Raw genomic sequence first — 21446 nt, forward strand, 5'->3', positions numbered from 1 at the left:
TAATGAGAATTAATCCAGTATTTAGTATTTAATACAGTATTGCATGTGCTCCACGCTGCCATAAAGTGTTTCATGTTTAGCACCTTGCCATGCATCTACTCAAAAACTCCCAGTAAGAGGTACCGCGTGATAAACCTCTGGTCAGGGCAGCAAGAGATCATCAGTCCCTAGGGGTACTGCCTGCTCCGGGCAGACTGCCAGGCTAACCTGAGAGAGGCAGCAAGACTTACCCCTTTTAAACAGGGTGAGCAGGCTCCGGCCAGCAAGACTGAAACAGAATTATTTGGCAAAGCAGAAGACAGTGCAGAGGGCTTCCTGGCCTAAGGAGGAAGGCTTTTCAGACACACACTGATCACCAGGCTGTGCAGCAGTAAACTAAGTAGCATTTTTGTTTGTGCTCCTGTCACAACCACTCAGGCAACGAAGGGTTCAGTAGGAGTAGATGGCACTGGCATAACTTCACAATTTACTCAAGTTTGAAAGCCAGGTTTGTTTCTGCAACGGAGCAGATTCTGCCTAAGCAAACAACTTCTACAGAAGCTCTGTAACGTCCCAAAAATCTCTGTGGGGCTGTACTCTGCCAGGAAGACACAGGCTGACGGTACATCCAGAAACACTTGCAACCTCCAAGGGCAGCCTGGCACTGGGGCATATGCTTCAGTGCCTCCAGTCACCCGAGTCAACAAAAACCCTCACCCTCCATGCTGGAAGCTCTGCAAAGGGAAGCTAAGCACACCTACTTGCCCAGCTCCCTACTACACAAGACTACAGGCAGTATGTGTAAGACAATACAGTTACTTCACAGAATGGTTGTTCTGAATTTTCCAAGTTCTCTGCTTTGCAGATCTTACTCTCGGTACCCGAGTTGATTTTCATGTTGTAGACTAAATCAAGTGCACTATATCAAGGTATTTCTACTTGTTCTACGGCACAATTAAGAGACATCTAAATCAACATGCCCATGCCATTTATTTCTCAGAAACACAAGGTCAAGTTATCCTCTGAGAACTTTCTTGGTTTGGTGAGCAAACAACCACTGGTAGAACACTCCAGGTGAAGATGTTTCCATGACTGTGGCCAATACTGCATCAGCTGGTTTTGCACATGTGAAGCCTGGTGCAGAATCCCATCTTGTTACCTCCCAAAGACAGTCTTGTGCACTGGTCAGACCATCCGTGAAGTCTGTAATTGTGCCCTAGGAGAACTTCCCTGCCTGAGGCGGTGGGCCAAGGAAGCCCCCTGCTTGCTTGGTGGCAGCCCGGGAAGGAGCAAGGCCGAGCATCTTCTGGATGTTCTGCGAAAAACAAGAACAGAAGAGCATGAGAGCATCAGACCATGATGAAGGAGACACCAAAAGAGAAAGAAATCCCAACTCAGCTTACAAGTACAACCTTCCCACTAGTTTCAACAGATTCGGGTTCTCACCCACACAGCCTTACCAGTCTGGCTGCTGTATATTGGAACTGTACCCCTACACAGTCAAAAAAGCTTAGCGCAGAGCCAGCCAGCCATCCACAATGGCTACAATCAGAGCTGGGCCACTCTCCCCACCTCAGCAAACGCCTTCTGATCATTACATCCACATTTTGGTGGAGGGTTCTCTTCCCCCTCCAGCTACACATCACACAGTCAGTGGGCAGGTACCTCGTTAATGTCTTTGTACACGGGCTGGTTTAAAATCAACCTACAATAATTACCTTTGCAGTTTAACTGCAGCGCACACACAGGAGCAGGTTCCTAACATCTGCGCCCAGACAGAACCAACGCAGCAGCCCTTGGTTCTCACAAGTTCCAGAAACCACTGTTGGTGGCGGCCATCAGAGCCTGAGGGTCTGCAAGCTGGCGAGGAAGGCTCTCTCCTAATGCAGCCAGAATTTGGGTCAGCAACACGGCAACCAGGGTGCGTGCCAAGCTCACGTCGGGAGCTCAGGCACAGAATTAACACGAATGCTAGTGATGCAGACAGAACAATGGTTCAGCGGAGACACACAGTATAACAGGACATATGTAGCAAAACTCAAAAACTGAGTGTCAAGATGACCTCATCTGCATCCGAGCAGGGTGTTTCAGTGGAAAACAACAAATGAGGAAAGAGTTAAGTGGCAGAGCCAAGCACTAGCTAAAAACTCACAACAAAAATATTTAAATCTGATGTTTTTCTTGATTTTTTTTGTGAAATTCCTTTTAAATTTTGCAGCAGTGCAACTACAAAGAGCTTCATCCTTCACTGTAAACAACTACAGCTCAAGATGCTACTCATGAAGTGCTAGCAAAACAGGGATATCTGATGCAAGGGAAAGAAGAAAACAACTGTGTCCTCCTCATGTCAGCAGCTGAGCCCTGGCTATCAAGATAACAAAAGGAGGAAGGAGGATTCTCTTCAAACCCGAGTGTCCTCCCCAGAATAACTGTCGAGATAGGTCAGACAGCAAGGTCGTAGAGTTCTTGAACTTTTTGATCATGGAAGGAGAACAAACTAAAAAAAGGCAGACAGAGCTTTGTAACTCCACAGTAGCTAAATCAGAAAAAAAAACATTGGGAATCGCTCCAGGTGGACACTATGGAAAGGAAGGTTTCAGTCTACACATAAGCATGAAAGTAAAGGAGGGGAAGACTTGAAAAGGAATTACATCAGGTTTAGTCTGTGGCCTACACAAATTAGCCATTGATTGATACTCAGCAACTGAATATATGAGTGCATTTCACTGTGGGAAACTGCTTCATGTGGTTCCTCTTCTCAGAGCTTCTTAGTCAAGAGATGGACAGAAAGGAGACAACAAAAGCAGCTAAGGGACAGACTCGGCAACAGCAGAGGGTGCTGCAGAGTCAGCAGCAGGCAGGACCAGCCTCCTACCACCTTTGTACTGGTCTCTCCCGTGAAGCAGAGCAGAGATCCGAGTAGAGCATCCATCGAAGCAAGGAAGTGTGCACTGCCTCCTCCCTGTTCCTTTGAGTATCAAGAGAGAGAAGTGTGGTGCTACAATTTACTCCATGTGCTTGAACAGTTCCAGGAGGAAGAGAGGTGACAGCTTGTCTACATGTGGATTCAAGACTACAGTCACTCTCCAGCATTATCCTTCCCTAGTAGTCCCCTCCTTGCTGTGGAGGTCAGCTCGCCTCCTGCATCAGCTGCAAAGCAAGGTTTGCCAGACAGCAGTCCTGACATCTACACAGCTGGAAACACCAGGGCTGGGGCAAGGTCCAGTAGAAGCCTGTCCCATCTGCTCTTGGCCACGTCGCACAAGGAACTCTGCAGAGTCTACTCGCAGCACAACCAAGACCATCACTTTCAGGAGCAGGGAGGGAAGACCGTAAGACTTAAGGATCCACATTCCTCATCTAAGCAATTCTAAACTTTCCTCAAGTGACTGCAAGAAGGACTGGAGCTGCTTCTGCTTTTGTCTTCAAACACTAAAGGGGCCTCAAAGACAAGGCAGCAAGTGGGTCCCTGCCCCAAGATCAGGCCCTGTGGGAAAGTGCACTCCTGGCTGTAGGAATAACTGCTGGCTCCCCTTTCCACCAGGAACATGTTTCAGAGAGAAGTGGCCTAATCTACAGTTCAGGCGTGTGTGAGAAGGAAGTGATGACCAGCAAACGCCTGAGGAACAGCAGCATATTCCTCTTCACAGACAGCACAGGTGAAGGCTGGGAGCTCAGAAACAGGAGCGGGGACAGAGGATGTAACCCTGACATTACGCCTCCCGCCCAGCCCAGCAGCACACTTTCCCAGCTGAAACCCAGCAGCTCAAGGACCCTTGGAAGGCCTCTCCCAGCAACCCTCCTCTCTCCAAACAGGAAGGCAGGAGGAACTAGGGGACAGGATTTACGTGCCAGGGAGAGCTGGGAACAGTGCAAAGGAAGTTACTCACTGCGAGTTGACTATTTTGGGAGATGCTGGCCAGGTCACAGGCAGCAAGATTCCCAGTCAGTGTTTGAAGAGTTTATCACCTCCACATGCCTGAGGACTACACGAAGAGACTGCTTCATGCTGCTACTGCCCATCCCTCTAATGTCAGTTTAACCACCATCCAGCCAGTCTCCCCACCCTCATGTACTCCCCTGCATTTCCCTCTAGGTCACTGTTTTTTTCACACACACACGATTTCCTCTATTTCTGGGCTCCATAGGGACATCTCTCTTCCCTGCCTTTGATCCCTTCACAGGCAGGTCCAGGATTTAAGGGAAAGCTGACAGATATATAGTCTCCTTAATTTGCTTACAACCTGTTCCCTGACTTTTGATACACCTCCACTCCTTCTCTTGTGTCAGCAGCATCAAGGCAGACACTAACTTCAACATCAGTTCTCCTCCCTTGGGCTAACAGCTGTTTTGAAGCTGACCTGGCAAGATCTCCCCTTTTGCACACACTGAAACACAAAGGGTCACAAAGCTTTCACCTCCAAGGTCATCAAAAGCACAGAAAGCAAGTCTTTGGCACCATTTTAAGCCCTTGATTACTTTCTTCCCCTCTCCCCTGGCCTCTCACAGCCCTTCAAAGTCCTCTTCCCAATGCTATTATCACCTGAGTTCCTTCAAATAGTAACAAAGCCAAGAGCAGGATGCCAGCAATCACAGCTTCGGTTCCTAGCTTTTGCACAGGCTAGCATGGCTGGTCTCTGCCCTTCCCTCCACGCAGCAAGGAGGAAGAAACTGAACTGCGTTAACAGCTGGAGAACTGCAGGTAACCACCATCATGTAGACAAGACAGCACTATGAAGACTGCAATCTAACACTTAGGAGCAAAACCACCTTTCTCCACGCAATAAAGTAACTTCCATCCTCCACAGTGCCATTAGCATGAACTCTCGAGTACAAGGGCACTTTTTTTTTTGTCCAGAATGCCTCCTGAAAGCCCAACCCACCGCAAACAGCTCAGCATTTCTGCCCAGAACCAGACTGGACCACCACTCAGTTCATCCTGCCTACTGATTTCACAACAGGAAACATGAGGAAATGCCCAAGGCTAGAACTAACCACAGAACTTACATTTTTGGACAAAAAAAAAATCCACAGGGGACTTTTCAGCAAGGGCATTTCCCAATCAACCCAACGGGTGCAGAAAAATCTTGCTGATGTTTCACATAACAATCTGCAACACTGGAAAGAAGGGATTTTCCATGTAACAGGTGAGTAACACCCAGCAGCACCAGACAAAATTGCCTGAAGGAACAGCACCAGACCACAGCATCCCAGGAATTCAGGAAGACAATCCTAAAAGCTAAAAAGGTCTCACTTCTTTCAACGCAGCAAACATCGCTCCAGTTACTGGGAAGTGAAACAAGATTTGTCTTGCAGCAAACAGAATGAAGAAGCCCCTGGCCTTTGGCACTCTGAAGCTGGTCCTGCTTGGAGTGAGGAGTGGGCCAGATGACCTCCAGCTGACCCAAAATAAATTATCTTACAATTAATTATGTGCTTTCGCATAGGACCAGACACAGGTCCATTTCAAACACAAGCACCCAATATGGAGGGCTATGGAGAATCTGATTCACTAGCATGCACTTTGTGACTAAAGGAACTCTCTATTATTAAGCTGCTCCATCAAGCTCATCCAAATTTCTGACAGCAGCTGGCATAACACGTCACTTCCCTTTGCTGATCTGCTTTAAGTCTCTGAGTCCCTTGGCACCCCCTGAGGAAAAGCAACAAGTCGGTCAAGGAGAAAAACAGCAAGAGGTCAGGAAGCAAATCAAAGAAAAAGGAAATATAAATACAGAAGAGCAGATAGTTTGCGGCTAGTTGCACCAGCATTCATCCAGCCCCCAGAGTCTATTAACTTCTCCCCAGCACTCTCTGGGAAAATTTGGCAAAGAAAGTAGACTTCTGGTTGCACTGAGAAGGCCCAGTTGTCCTCCCCAGCCATTCTGCCACGTAAGCTGCTAGTGAACCTTCCTGAAGAGGTATTTCCCCTTAACCTTGATGATGCTTCTCTCAAAAAAAGGGACTAACTGGCTTTGCTGTGGACCTGTGTGTAGCCTACTCTTGGCTTATCATACCAGACTGCCCTTCTGTGTCATGTCCCTAATGCTGGAAGAGACTCAACAGCAAAGGTAAAGTTCTTGAGACTCTGGAAAAAATCAGGCGGTCAGCAAAAACAGGAAGGACAAACCCAAGAGAACCGATTCAAACCTTTCCTCACTTTGCTAGCAAATTTATGGACTGATCAAACCTTTATAGAACCTCAAGCCACCAAGTAAGTTTCCCCTGAAGATGCTACACTTCTCTTTTCTCGTATTACTGTAAAGTCATAATTACTAAGAAGCAGTACTTCCATTGGCTTGTCATGGAGACAACTTCTTGGTATGGCAATCAGACACACACATGGAAGGAACTCATTTCTGCCAACTCTGCTGTTGCACCCTGGCACAAGTCTCCAGTCAAGTCTTCCACATCGGTCCAGGACAGTGGCTGTTTTTATGATCCCAACCTAGAACTGCTTTGACTATGACGCATAGGAATGAAGGCAAACACAGAAATGACAAACAGGTCAAAGATCATACATGCAAAACTGGACAGCAGTAATAGACTCCTCTTTACGAATGGTGACATTCTTTCCCTGCTCCAGGCATGCAAGAGACATGTACTCACCTGTCTGATGGACATTGTGCAGAGAATGTAGAGGAAGATGAAGGAGCAGTCGGTGTAATCTTCACCTAGAAGGTTGCGGTGGGAGAGACCTTGGATGTATGAGAGGGGGATAAATGGAAGCTTTGCCACCACCCGGCCATCAAATCTGGAAAAGAGAGCACTGGATCACAACTGGGACAGTAAAAGAGCCTTTGGCTACAGACAGAACAAGCAAGCATCTTCAACAGGCCACCAGAGCAGAAAAGACTATGTAGTGGCTAAAAAGCCATGCTGTCTTCTCCAGCCCACCTCTATATACGCAACAGCAGGGAGGCTAAATGCACATCTCAAAGCCCCACACACCCAGTCATCCATGGGATAAGTAGGCTTCCCTCAGGAGACAAATTGTTTCACAGTGATTTAAGTGATCACCTGGACAAGCTGTTGGTTCATAAAATCTTGGTTGGTGTTTTGCAGTACACTGGGGCATTTTATTTAAAAGCAAAGTTTAGCAGATCACTTCCCAGAACACAGTCAGCACTTGAATAAAAGATGGATAACTATCACCCCGCTGTATTGCAGCTACTGCAAGCAGACGGACTCTTTGCTTTAAGCAAAAGAGCATTTTTTAAGCAGAGCATAAACCAAAGACACCTTTTCCTTTGCTAGAGGAGCCACACTTCTCAGCACAAGCAGGACACGTAAGAGCCATCAACAGCATGCTTTTTAACACCAACAGTCTTCTCTCCATTAGCCCCAAAGACAAAGACAATGCAGAGGCAGAATGATACCGCGTATTCCAAGCAGCCTCTCCTGCTCCTGGAACTCCTCCAGGGCCACATTCCAGGGCATTAGGCAGAGTGTGAATTCTGGCCAGTTTGCAAAGATTTCTCCCAACCCAGACAGCCAACCCAATCTTTTGAAGTAAGTGTGTATGATGCCTCATCAGCATGTGCATATCTGGATGTTATTTTCTCTGCATGCACTGATTTTCTAACAGGTGTTTCTCGTTTCAAGAGATCTTAAATGAGCGTTCTTTCCTGTAGAGATACATTCACACAGCTACAGCTCAAACACACGCCAACTTTGTTTACATCTCACAGGCAGTTTGGCAAAAGAGCTAGGAACGGATGTTTATCTCCCTGTAACATCCCCAGTGGCTTAAAATTCTGCGTTATTCCTGCTGTGAGAATGACAAGTACTTCAGCAGTAGCACCCCGAGGTACCTGCTTTTAATTCCAGCAGGTTTTCACAGTTATCATGAAGGCGTACTGAAATGCGCGTCTCAGAGTAAGACTGAGAAGTGATTGCATTACAAAGTTTGACAAGAGAAAACTGAGACACACAGAAGCTAATTTCTCTCCCAGGAGAAATCCTCCCCGCTTGGAGGCCACCACCGGCAGATCTCACTGCCCTAGCATACCTTTCAAGCCACAAAAGTCATTCAGCTGCTCCTCTTCAGCACAGCATTCTGCTCTTTGGGTTCAAACTAGCCTCCTTGACACTTGCATATCCTTCCAGCATCATCCTCCCTGCCGCCCCATAACTACTGACACTCTAAGGACGAGAGCCAGTCATCACAGTCACTTCCACTTTGGTTATGCTGGCACTTGGCAAAGATGAGGTGCTCAGCCATAGAGCAGCAGCGTCTGCATAGCTCTTGTCCAAAGGGTGGCACATCATGCTACTTCGATGCAATTCCAGCTCCTTTTGTCCCCCAGAGCAATGAACTCATTCAAGAACAGGAAAGGCAAGCAAATGAGGCTACGGTCACCACAGGCGTCAGCCACCCTTTTCCTCCTTCTCACACCACACCCACAGCACCTCCACGGATGACCTGGAGGTAGCAGCTTCCCAGAGGGAGCCCAAGCACCTCCTGAATTCATAACTGAAGTACCCGAGACAGGCAGCTGCTCTTTATGCTACGTCAAGAGAATGACAGCACATAATTGAGAACCAGCTCCATCAAACCACTCTATCAGCTTCAGACAGTGCATGTACGATCCACCAAAGCAGACATTCAGAAACAAACACACTAGCTACCTTGTACTGAGACCAGGAGCAAAAATTTAACTATCTAGCCCCAAAGGCTGGACAGCAAAATCTTTAGATTTTAATGCCACAGCCTCAGCTATCAGCAAGAAAACAATTTCAACTCGAACAATCAATGAGCTCGCTGGATACTCCTGCTGTTGAAAGATACGCCCAAAAGCTTCACATCAGCCCTGTGACTAGTAGCATGGTTTCTGTGGACAGGAATCCTCAGAGGAACCAGACAAGTAAACTTCGTGGTCTCAAAGGAGAAGAAACCAATAAACTGATTTTTAGGTTAGTATCTATGGAAGAAGCAACCACATAGGATTTAGCCAAAATCAATTCCTTTCCAAAGCTCTTAATGAACTTGCAGCCCTGTAACACTTGTAGCATACTCTGAACTGCCTCTTCCTACTCTAAGAAAGTGGGCAAAGTAGGGTGGGTTTTTTCAGTTTGTTTCAGGGACAGAGGGGGTGGTTGTATCGCACCCAAATACCCAGGCAAGCACTTGCAGGCCTCAGGTGCAGCACTGAAAAATCCCCCACGGATGCTATGTTGCTGGGCACGACTCACAATGCACCTCCACTCAGGGCTGCAGTTAAATGAGACTTTAATGACTCAAGATTGCATCCAAATTTTAAAGTCTTTTAGCGCTGTGTTCCTCTGCTCAGTTTCCAGAGAACACTAGATGCTGAAGTCTGACTAAGCTGAACAGAGTCCACACAGTGGCACTTCTGTTATTATGTTACCCCCCCCGTCTGCAATTTATCCACCCACAGATCTGCAGTAAAATAACAACTGACTGTATCCTGGGGATTGTCAGCACAGAGGCAAAAGGTTTTGGTCCCAAGAATGTAAAATCCTGTTTGCAGGACAAGTATTTTGTCCAGATATGAAGCAGCCTCCCATAGGTTATACTAGCCATATTTAGGTTATCTTCAGATTTAACAGCCAAAAGGAAGTTCACCTTTCAAGACTGAACCAAGTTTTAACAGTCAAGCAGAGTCTGTCAGTTTTGCATGTCTGAAACAAAGCCATCTGCAAGTGTGCAAATCGGTTTGGGCTTTTTTTTGTTGTTGTTGTTTAGAACTAGACCTATCCCAGTTCATTTTTGAAGCAAAGGGAGATTAGAGCCCATGCCTGGACCTGTTAGTATCTTGACTCCGATCACCTGAAGTAGGGCAAGAACAAACTCTGCAATCATAGCTCATTTCTAAGGGCAAGTGAGCTGACCCAGTTCTGCTTGCAAGAGCATTCTTCGGTCACACTGTCACAGCAAAGCCAAAGAAGCTGAAGGCTGTAGCTGCTTGCCTGACATCCACCAAACTTGCCCTTGTCAAGATGTTCCCAAGCAGAAAGGATGTTAGAGTTGTGTCTAGATGGAATGTAGTTAGTTCAATTTGATTGCATTCAGCATGCAGTGTTCCCTCTTGAGCAGAACATGCGTGTGGGGACCAATCAACTGCATCTTCATATGAAATACTGATCCATTTTATACAGATTAGTTACAGTTCTTGGATGGCCTCTGTCACTGTAACACTTCAGGTGACAGAGAGAAGGTGGAGAATACATTCACCATGAAAATTTAAGAAAAATCCAGAAGGTTGATACTTACATGGAGTTAAACATTCCCATCAAGGCAGTGAAGCAGAAGCCAATGGCAAACATGGATTTCATCCGAACCTGCAAGCAGAAAAGTCAGAGATAATCAAAACAACAGGCCTACACTGAGGGACTATGGGCTCACACCCTTAAGAACAGGCTTTGTACAGCATCACTGGAACCTAGTAGGAAAAAAAGACACCCAGAAGGCCAGAGGGATTGTAAAAGTGACTGGAGATCTCCCAAAGAGAAGTCTGGTCAATAGCTGGGTACAAAGGCAGCCACAGAGTGGACCACTGACGTGAAGACCTGCTTCGGGGGGGGGTGGGTTGTGGGGTGTGTAAGTGCTCAAAAATTGTCCTGTTACATTCCACAGGTTGGTTATATAGGCTTAAGGAAAAAAACAATCAGTGGGAGATCATTACGAATACAGAACTTAAAGGAAGTCAGACAAATTAATTCTACTTTGAAAACATCATGAAGACTTATCAAGATGAAAATAGCTAAGGTTGGCCATGAGATGAGGCAGTAACTGCTGGAGAACTGTGGCTCATACTAAAATCTGTAGCTATTAGAGATAATTCAGAAGGACTTTTCTGGAGAAAAAGCCACTATGTCTGCCAATTGAACAAAGTCTTTCTGTTGGAAAGCTGATTGAAATCTTCAGCAGTCAGGAACCAGCTTTAATTTTCTTACCATTGACAAGTCCCTGTTGTTATTCTTCAGTTTCTCTTCTTGTCTCTCTGGAAAGACAAAAACAACAACAGTTATAATCGGTTATACCAACCTAGAAACCAGAGTGTTTTCATTACCAGGAAGACTTAACCTTCTCAGCTCTCCAAACAAATAACAATTCCAAAAGCAACTCCAGCTGTCCATGCCAGACAGTACAAAGTGAAAAACTGTACATAGCCAACTGCTTCTCCACCACAGCAACGTGCAGCAAAGCAAGCACAAAAGAGGAGGCGGCTGCAATCACATATTCAGCACTTTTGGAAGAAACGCACAGAATGTCAAATTTGCTAACTCAACCACCTAACGCAGCAGTGCGAACAGTGTTGCCAGAAAACAGGGACAGTGGCTCTGTCCTGCCTCTTCCGAAAGACAGCAGACTCCAATTGCTGCACACCAGGCTCACCATTATAAATACATTATGTAAGTAAGGATTTCATTCTGGAGGTCTCAGAAGCGACTCCGAAACCGTACACAGAGCCGGGAGCCACACCTCAGCAAGCCTAATATCCTGCTGGTCTTAGTAATGAATTCTGGACCCTTGTCACACTGAAAACATCCTCCAAAGAGGAAATATATTTTCTACATGAATTTCAGCAACGTACGTATTACTATGCTTTGTAGAGTATACTTCAAAATACTGCTTTGGAAATTTAGTCTGTCCTTAAGGCACCACGAACTTCAAACCTACCCAGTTTTTCTCCCCCATTGGACGACTGCTCTGGCCTTAAGCATTATCCACTGTCTGCCACCTTTTTCGTCCCACATCCCCATCATCCCTCGCCCATACGCTCCTCTCAGACTGAGGATCCAGAGGGGCTGTCGGGGCTTGGAAGCAACACCTAGCTGAAGTATGGATATTTCTTCATCGTCCACATTCCAAGAACAGTGTGAGCGAAGAGAGGGGGGACGCAGAAGGACTGTCAAGGGCTATCCAGCATGCAAGTTGTCCAGTGGATCCCTGCTGAAGTTTCAGTACAAGAGGCCCACAGCACAGAAGCTCAACAGTCATCTGTCAAGTCTCTGCTAAATACAGGGACTAGCAGTAAGAGTTAAGAAGAGCAACAGCAACCCCTCTATCCAATTTCTTAGAATCCTCACTACTATTTTCAATTGCTCCTAACTACAAACCATGCACTCTGACAGGAACTTTCCAGACACCTGCTTCCTGAGCCAGGTGGAGAGTTTTGTTCTGTGACATTTCAGCAAACACAGGCCATCTCTTCAGGAATCACACTTGGCAGAAATACTTGTTTTTTCCCTCTGCTACATAACTAACCATCTATTTAGATGGGCTAAAGGTTACACAGGGCTAAATAATACAGCCCTGATCTCCCAACATACCTGACCCGTTTCTCACCCATTTCTACAAACTCAAAACAAAAAGGCTTCAGGTGTTCTACTACCTTACGTAAATGGTCTGCTCCTACTCAAGTGATACATAAGCAGCCTTTAAATACTTTGCTATACAGCTGGGTAGAGGCCCAGAGAAAGAGGAATGGGTCAACAAGCAGCACCCTGGAATCCAAAATCTTCTTATTCTGCTCACTGGAACACAAACCATGAGGATACAGCAATAATCTCATTTGCCAGCATTTGGGTTATTTGGTTTTTTGTTTTTGTTTTAGTGTCTACCCGGCACTCATGTGGACTCCTGGGAACATCACAGTCTTTTCTTCTAGGGGTACATGGATGCAGAAAACAGCACCAAAGTTTAAGCTGACAAATGCATTCTTTAAGCTGAAATGACAGTAGGCTGCACCGTGATGTTAAAGGTCTCCTGTTCCAGCAGTGTGAAAGGTGATTTAGACCCAATGTGACTGAAGTTTGGTAAGTAGGAAACACCAAATTAAGCCTTCCCATGCAATTTTCACCCTACCTCCTTGCACATATGCACGATTCATCCCTTACGTAACCCAGTAATACCACACATCCCACCTGCCTTATTCTGTGCACAAAACAGATGGCAACTGAAGCAGGTCTGTACCATGGCTGTGCCTTATCTGTAAGGCCTCAGCTTTTTATTTTTTATTTATTTAACTAGAATGGTAGAATTTAAAGGACCTCCAGCACAAGTAAACAATGTTACATCTTGCAGAACGATTTGACATCCAGTAAGTTACTGAGATCAGGGATTTCAAAAGCATTTAACAGCTCTGAGTCATTTTCTGGATGTCCAGCTTGACATTTAGGGCCTGATTTTTCAGAAACACTAGGAATTCAGCATCGGCTGAAGACAAATGAGACACTGAAGTCATGCAACACTTGCAAAAAAAAAAAAAAAAAAATCAGTCTCCGTATCTTAGGCTTGGCCAGCAAGCACCACAGCAAACAAAATCAGTGGTCATTTCCTAAGTTCTGTTCTTAGTCCCTTTGTGCTTTGTTTTTCATTTGCAAAACAAGATTATTCCAGTGTGTAAAAAAATTGGAGGAGCATCTGAATTCCTCAGATTCTACTGTTTATTTGTTTAGTCCAAGCACAAGTAAAATATTCTCTGCTAGGAACACAGCTTGGATGGTGCCCTGCAGAAAAGTCACTGCCACACATTCAAAAGTGTCCATATGTCACAACAGCACCGAACGTTAAGAAGTTGCCTTAGCCACCAAGTAGTACTCATCCCATGCAGGGATCATTCAAGATTAAGAACTGAAAAGCACAAGAGGAGGAATTTTGGCTCCTGTCCCTTCAGGATTCAAACGATAACAGGTTTTATACCTACGAAGAACTGTTTGAAGATATGTTTATAACTATTCCCAAGCTTTGTACAGATCAAATGACTAACCCAGCTACCTGGTGTTACAGAGGAATGAGGAAACCAACTCCCAGGAGCTCTCAGAAGTGTTCCTGCCAAGATTTCTGTAATAATTTCACTGAGCTCTGCTGCACGTTCTACTTTAGAGTCTGGCAGATAACAGAACTTTCTAAAGCTCATGTCCATTAAACATCTACCATGTTATTCTTGCATAGTTCAGTACTTCAAGTACATAGTTCAGTACCTTTACCCAGAAAGACTTACTGACAACAAAAAAGAATGGAAAAAACAAATTGCTACCTAAAATTGAGCAAAACTAATTTATCAAACTTGAACTGTAACTACGCTTAGATTTATTTAACACGCAGACACCTTCAGTTCTGAAGTGTTCAAATGAGAAAAAAAAAATGAAAGATCCAAAAATCACAATCACACAGTCACCTAGTTATTGCAAGCTGACAGTGCACTGCGGCAAAGAGCTTTGACAACAAAAGTTAATAACAGTCATGAATATAAAGGCTAAAATCGGAGAGAAAGGCAACCAGTTCAGCAAGAAGTGCTGCTCCTCTCAGTGATGCTGCCCTCCTCTGCATTTGACTAAAGCCATCAGGGGGCTAGATGTCTCCTGCCTTGAAAAAGCATAGCAAAAGTGTTCCTATCCCAGTCATCAGGCCAAGAATCAGCTCTAGTACCACCTTAAACAAATATTTTTTAAAGGAAGGAAAGTATAATCACTTCCTTAAGTTTCTCAACTTTCCCCCATCCTCGGGGAACTGCACTCCTCTCCCAGCCTTACCTATTTTCTTTTTCTGCTGTCGGCCTGCTGATTCATTTATGGTTTCCTTCTTCTTTTCCACTGCCAAGTGAAAAGAAAGATATTCTATCATTTCTGCATAGCAATACCACCACCCCTTTTCCACACACCAAATAAAACATTTTATTCCCTTAGAGAACAGGGTCTAGGTATGACGAAGAACACATTCAAAATCAACAAGTTTTAAACCACCAAGGCTGACTCCACCAAATACTTAGAAATAAAAAAATTGATGAGGTGTCACAATACTTAAAGGGTTAATTTTAAACTCTGTCAAGAGCCCATTACATCGTTAGCTGATCAGTCTGGGGACAATTTTGGCTCCAATGACCCTTGCTGATTTGTCATTAGTACTAGACAGTACTTTTGATTCAGCAAGTGTAATGAAAAGAGCTTTGTGGCAAGGTCGGCTCGGATTATCTGCAGTGGGAAGCAGAATACAGGAAAGCCTGTATGCTCATACATCCCTTCTTCACAGGCAGGCATTCGCGGCGGAAATGCTGTCCAAGCACTCGGCCCAACCTCTCCATTCTTCACTTAATTAGTACTGAAGCATTTCCAATATTTTAAAGTAGGAACCTAAGTTCAAAGCTACCAAAACCCCAAACCGAACACTCACCAAGCATTTGCAAACAACTACCACTGCAGCAAAAAAGGCTAACGTAAAGCCAGCACAGTGAACTTACAACACAGTGCATGGGCTGCTCGTCTGCAAACGCTCTTCTGCTGACAGCAAGAGCAGCTTTTCCAGGAAGTAAGCGACATTTTAATTTAAGACCTATAACAAGAGTACTACAAGAGTGAGGATGACAAAGCATGGCAATGGTCTCAAAAACAGACAGCAGCCCTTTTTTACTCTAAACTATGTATCTGTACCATATCTACTCTACCAACGGATAGACTTGGCTCCTTGTTAGCTCACAGAATCATTGTAGAGACCTGAGCATTACAACTCTTCTCCCATACATACAAAGCACTGCCTCAGCACAGATGTTCTAGCCTTGATTTCAAAGCTCAGGTGAAATAAAGACAGCCAGCCTTCCAAGTCACACAAAGATTTGTAGTGTGGCCTTCTGAAATGCCTGTGATATGTGAGTCAGTTACAATTGCTAAGAAAACCACACCAGCCAAGATACCCAAACATCATCTCTTCTGTGGTAATGTGGTAAGACACAATTGGTTTTACCAAGGAACAAACATATCTCTGATAAGCAGGCTAACCCAAGGGCAAAAAACAGGGAAGTCTGCTCAGGGGGAATGCTGGAGGAACGTGCCAGATGACACAGCACACACAGTGCTCACAGAATGCTCTCTCCATAACCTTCCCTATGTCAAATCCTCTCCTGTGAGGACAGGCTGGGAGAGTTAGGGCTGTTCAACCTGGAGAAGAGCAGGCTCCAAAGGAGACCTTATTGCGGCCTTCCAGTACCTGAAGGGGCCTACAAGAAAGCTGGAGTGGGACATTTCACAACGGCATAGTGATAGGACAAGGGGTAATGGCTTCAAGGTGAAAGAGGGGAGATTTACATTAGATACAAGGAAGAAATTCTCTATGAGGAGGGTGGTGAGGCCCTGGCACAGGCTGCCCAGAGAAGCTGTGGCCGCCCCCGCCCCAGGCAGCGTTCAAGGCCAGACTGGATGGGGCTTTAAAACCTGGTCTGGTGGAAGGTGTCATTGCTCACAGTGTGGGGGGTGGAACAAGATGGTCTTTACAGTCCCTTCCACCTAAACCATTCTATGAAATCCAGCTGGGGGATCCCGATCAGTCCATATCAACCCTAGTCCACATAACCCCACGACCCCCAACTCTAAAGCCAACGTCAGCTCTTTTCAGGCCTACCTATTGCTCCCAGCCCTAAGAATAGGGCTCCGCCAGACCTCAGCTTCCCTCTCCACAGCGCTATTGAGCCTTCTGCCAACCCTGAGGGACCCTACAGCCCTAACACCCTTATGGTTCAAGCAGAACAAATAACTACCAGGCAGTCTTGCAAGCCTGTCCGTGGGAACATACATGACACAACATAGGAGCAATTCCAGAGATAACGTTCAGCCTTGCAAATTCGCCACATTTACCTCAGAACACTTACGATAATCTCTGCAGCAGTCTCAGACAACGCTGTGCCTCTCAACAGAAAGGAGAGGACAGGAAGAGATGAAACTAAAGACTGCGAGTAACAATGTCTGTTAGAGCACACTACTTGGCCCATTTGTTTTTGCAAGTCCTAAGGATTTCTAGGACTCTCTCGGGAGAGTCTAAAGATCTCAAATGTGTTTTTTCCTGTTTCAAATGTGTTCGGTAACAGCTGAAAGGTGTGGCTCAAGTGGTCTACTCTGCAAGTTATCTGCAAGCCATCGGGTCAGCCAGCTGTCTTTAGCACAGCGGGGGGGGGGGGGGGGGGGGGGGGTGGAAATCAAAGCTGAATTTTTAGTGATTTCTTATTCTGTTTTACATTTTTGTGTTGGGGGAGGGGAAATCAAACAAGGAGGTTTGTAACTAATTGAGATGCATGAGCCTCAATCTTTCCCTTCACAGATTATAGCCTAGATACCAGGAGAGCTATTAAAACAAACAGCATTAAACTCTTACAGTCACCATTAGGCCCCAGAGATTAAGACCCGCTAACTGCTTTCAGAGTTCCACAGCACAAATGCACTGTAAGTTTTCAGCTGCGTTTCAGCAACTTCTCTAACTTGCTCTTCTGGGGCTAATTCCACCCTATACGCTTTTGTCAACCAAGTGGGATTAAAGTGAAGCAGGCAGAGATGTAATCCCTGTCTGATACTGCTGTGATGACAAAAGCCCTAATTTAGGAGCTGTGACACAAGCATGACTATACTTTGACTCTTCCATTTATTTTGCCCAGGGGAAGGCTGGAATAATCTAGACTGGAAAGAGCATGCTTTGATAATACTGTTCTCTCACACACTAAGAGCGCTGACATCACGGTGAAATATTTCTACGGTAAAACCAGCTCAGGCTTGGCACCAGTTGTTATGTGCTGTCTCTTACTGCTGCAACTTGTGCAGGGTACACACAACTGAGTTTGAAAGGTCAGCTGAATTTCTCCTCTGCTCCTTGGCTTCTGATACAGGCAGGTCCACTGAAACACTCCATGCACAGACCCTCCTGTTTACCATTCCTCTTAATATCTGATGCACATCTTCTCACTGCTCACCTTCAGCTCCCTTTTCCCTTCCTCCCTCGCCCTTTGCTCAACCCCTCCCAGACCTCTCAGATACACTCTCTATGGAAGTAACCTGGGACTTTTTTTTTTCCCCCAAAATCAATTCTAGTTGTTTCCGGTTTACGGTAGTATAACTTATTTTTATATCAGCTGTAAACTCAGGCCTTTCTATCATGACTTTGTCTTAACTCATCCCCCACAATTAATCATCACTTTTACTCTTTATGTACAATGCTTTCCTCTCGTGGTATTCATTACTCAACCATAGTTCTTTCTTACTACAGATCCCAAATTCTCCACTGCAGACACCACAGCAGGTCTTTGTACTAGTCTTCCTTCCAGCAAAAGACAAGAATTAAGGACAGAAATAAGACCTCTCCATATGGATTTGTGTATCTTGTAAAATCAGCCTCCCATGAAATCCAAGCTGAGGAAAGTTCTCTCCCTTAGCAGAGAAGAATTTCTCAGAGAGCAGACTCTATTCAATTTGACATCTGCTAAAGCAGAATGCAACAGGAGCAGCAAGACACATTCTCTAATGCCTGAAGAGTACTTACATTTCTTGCTCTGTTTTTCCACTTCAGCCTTTAATCTCTTGTATTTGTCTGTTCGGTATACCAGCACCCAAGTTATACCTGAAACAAATACTCAGCAAGTCATGAGGTAAGTAAAGACGTCTTGCAATACCAGGGATACAAGTTAGCAAAGATGTAGGCAAAAAATACATGTCATATCTATAAAACCACATTAAAATACGGCAAAGGTACCACAAATCACTTGTCTTCAAATCCCCTTCTCAAGTTCCACGTAACAATGGTATCTACAAAATACATGTCTTTAGATGGTACTGGCTATCATACTGCTGTTTTTTGGGACTCCTTCGGTTTCCTCATGCTCATATTTACCAGCTGCTGGTCACCTTAAAACCAGGAGCTGATTAAGGCAATAAACATCTTTGCATTCTGCATTTTTATAGCACCTAATTGAGGCCTGAGGAATAATTCCTGCTCCTGTCAGAACCTGCCTGTTAGTAGTATCACATTTTGAAGAGGCAAATAGAGCTACTGGGCTAGAACAGACCCCAAGAGATTCTCCAGTCTGAATCCTTGCACTCAAACATGATCAAAACGAGTTGTGCCAGAAGTGCAGAACCAGTGGTTTGTGAACAGTTGATGTGACCTCCTACACAAAGCTTTTGGCTCCTTTTTTTTTGGCTTAGGTTTGACAACAGGACTGTGCTGCTGAGTCCCAGGGATCTCCAGCTGCAGAGAAGGGAACCCCACAGATGCTTCTGAGGTCACCTCAGCTTTGTGCTGTGAAAGGCAATGGGTGTGTACACCATCTAACCCCAAGTACAGTGCAGCAGGGCTCCTAAAAATCCTAAAATCCTAAAAGCATCATGTTCCACCTGGGATTCTCCCTGCCCTTGAACGCCCAAAGACGAGTATCTTGCAGCTCTGGAATGAAGGAGATTTGGGGGTATGGCTCAGTGTCAGGAAGAGGGAGCAGCCTCTGACTTTGGTCACCCCAAAAGGTACCTATCCAACCTGTCTTTAAAAAGCTGCACCTATTTCAACACCCTAGCATTTAAAAAGCCTTTTCAAGCAGCCCAAGGCACCGTCATTGCAAGCTCAGGCAATTTTTTCACATCCTTCCCACAACAACTACAGAAAACCACCACTGTCCTCTCCCAGGCACCCTGAAAGCTGTTAGCCCACCCTCCCACAGCCTTCCCGCTTCTAGAGGAAACAAACCCAATTCCCACCGCTCCGAATCAGAGGTCGGTTTTGTTTCACGCGTTATTCGCGGCTCCTCTCGGGAGTGCCTAAACCGGCCGCCAAGCCCCGAGCCACTGAACCACGCCTCACGCCCTCACAGCCCCCCTCATCCTCCAACCTCCGCTCTTTAACCCGCTCCCTCCCAGCGTTCAGGCGAGGATCGGCCTCCGCCCCCCCCATGCCTCCTGCGGACGGTACCGCCGGGCCAGGCCCAGGCCCGAGGCCTCCTCCGCGCTCCGCCAGCGGCCGGGCGGGACAGGCCCGACAGGCCCCGCGGCGCTCACCCTCGGCCAGCAGCGCGGTGCACACGGAGATGAAGACGATGAGGAGAGTGTCGGCGAACATGGTGCTCATGGTGATACCACCCCCCTCCCCCCCGCTCCGGTAACGCCGCCGCGCTCCCGGAAACACACCCCGCCACCCGGAAGTTACCGCGGGGTCACGTCGCCTAGCAACGGCCGGAAGTGATCGCCAGCGCTTCCGGGAGACGACGCCGGCCAATCGACGGGGTGCTGGGAGAGAAGCCGCGGGAAGAGCGAGGGGCGGGGAAAGCGCGAGGAGGCGCTGCTCTGATTGGGCGAGGCGACTGCCAATGCTGGTCTCGGGGAGCGCGGCCTGGTGCCGCGGCGCAGCCTGTCATGGCGGTGGGGGTTCCCGGGCACGGCGCTCCTCGGGGAGCGGGGCCGGGACCAGGCGCCTTCCCCGCGCCCGGGGGGCGGCCGCTCTCCTGCCCCAGCACCCCCGAGTCCCGCACGCCTGGGCCGGGTGGTGCCCAGCCCCTGCGCGGGGCCCGCGGTGGGCTTCCCCGCCATTTTGCCGGGCGGTCCCTCTGAGCCGCGCCGAGGCATTTTCCAGGGGAGGACGCACAAGGCTTTTGCCTTTGTCGAATGCACCCCTCGCAGTCACGAAGGGGCTGGCTCGGAGCAGCCTTCCAGGTTTCCAAAATTGCGCCCCGGGTTAATTTGCCAATGGCACGAATTTCCTGTAGCGCGTCGCGGCGGGAGGCGTTTGCTGGGATCTGATAGTTCGGAATGCTGCTGCCTGCCCTTCACCGGCATTCGTTGCTGGCCGGTTCTCCCCTCATAGAGCTGGCAGCGGGGTGCTGCGTTCAGTAACTCAAAGGGCTGGAAGCGGGGAAGTAAACCTGAGCGCGTGTGAAATACTCACTTGTGGGATGAGGCGAAGAAGAACGCTAAAGAGGACGGTGAAATAATGGCAAGGATTTAGCAGAGAGACTAATTGACTTTTATTGAGGCTCCGGCGGTTACACCTGGAGCAAGAGAACTAGACCAAATTCAGAAGCTGTCGTGTGGTAAGGAGACCTAGAAAGCAGAAATGCAGAAAAGGAAGCAGGGCAGGCAGGGAAGGGCAGGTGTGTGCCTGTCCTTGCGTAACGGAGGAGTCTGCCATTGGTGAAGAGCAATGTGCTGTGGGATTACATGTGCAGAGCTGAGTGAAAAATAAGGAAAGTAAAAAGCCCCGCCGTCGCCCTTAAATTAAACAGTTCAGAAAGGCGGTGACAAAACCATAGTTCAGAGAAGGCAGCGCAAGAAGTGAGGGTGTGGGATTAGATGGCAAACAAATCCTCTGGAGCCTGGTGGCATTTGCATAGAAGGAAACACGAAAGCCACACGTGTGCAGGTGGCTACGCAATGAGTCAGGCGTCACTGAAAGTCACAGCTAAGCACCCTCTGTGCCCTGAGGAGAGTCTCGGCACCACCTCCGGGCACGGGGAGCTTTCTGCAAATCTGGCTGGAACTGAGAGCAGACCCCGGCCATGAGCAACGGGAGCCGGGCGGGAGCAAGAGCCATCGGGGAGATGGGGACGAAAATAAGGATTGATGTTTCAGTTTAGGGTGAGCAGCAGGAAGATATTAACAGCTGGTGATGTGGCAGGACTCACGATAATATTTTTGTGCCCTGCTGTGTGCCACCTCACGCAGTTGGCTGTGCTGGATGCCATCCTCCGCGCTCTCTCCCT

The 21446-nt window shown here is 46.9% G+C and overlaps 1 protein-coding gene across 1 annotated transcript; it reads right to left on the bottom strand.

The window, feature by feature from the left end:
- Positions 1 to 950: 950 nt before the first annotated feature.
- TMCO1 (transmembrane and coiled-coil domains 1) lies at positions 951 to 19889 on the bottom strand. The gene is made up of 7 exons (XM_075422481.1): positions 19750 to 19889; positions 18245 to 18322; positions 14485 to 14544; positions 10900 to 10946; positions 10217 to 10284; positions 6589 to 6733; positions 951 to 1294 (listed from the first exon to the last, which is right to left on the bottom strand). Exons 1-7 carry the CDS (start codon positions 19817 to 19819, stop codon positions 1196 to 1198), a joined length of 567 nt encoding a protein of 188 aa, XP_075278596.1. The 5' UTR covers positions 19820 to 19889; the 3' UTR covers positions 951 to 1195.
- Positions 19890 to 21446: the final 1557 nt, after the last annotated feature.

Source organism: Opisthocomus hoazin, chromosome 6 (assembly GCF_030867145.1).
Source record: "Opisthocomus hoazin isolate bOpiHoa1 chromosome 6, bOpiHoa1.hap1, whole genome shotgun sequence".
Classification (NCBI taxonomy): domain Eukaryota; kingdom Metazoa; phylum Chordata; class Aves; order Opisthocomiformes; family Opisthocomidae; genus Opisthocomus; species Opisthocomus hoazin.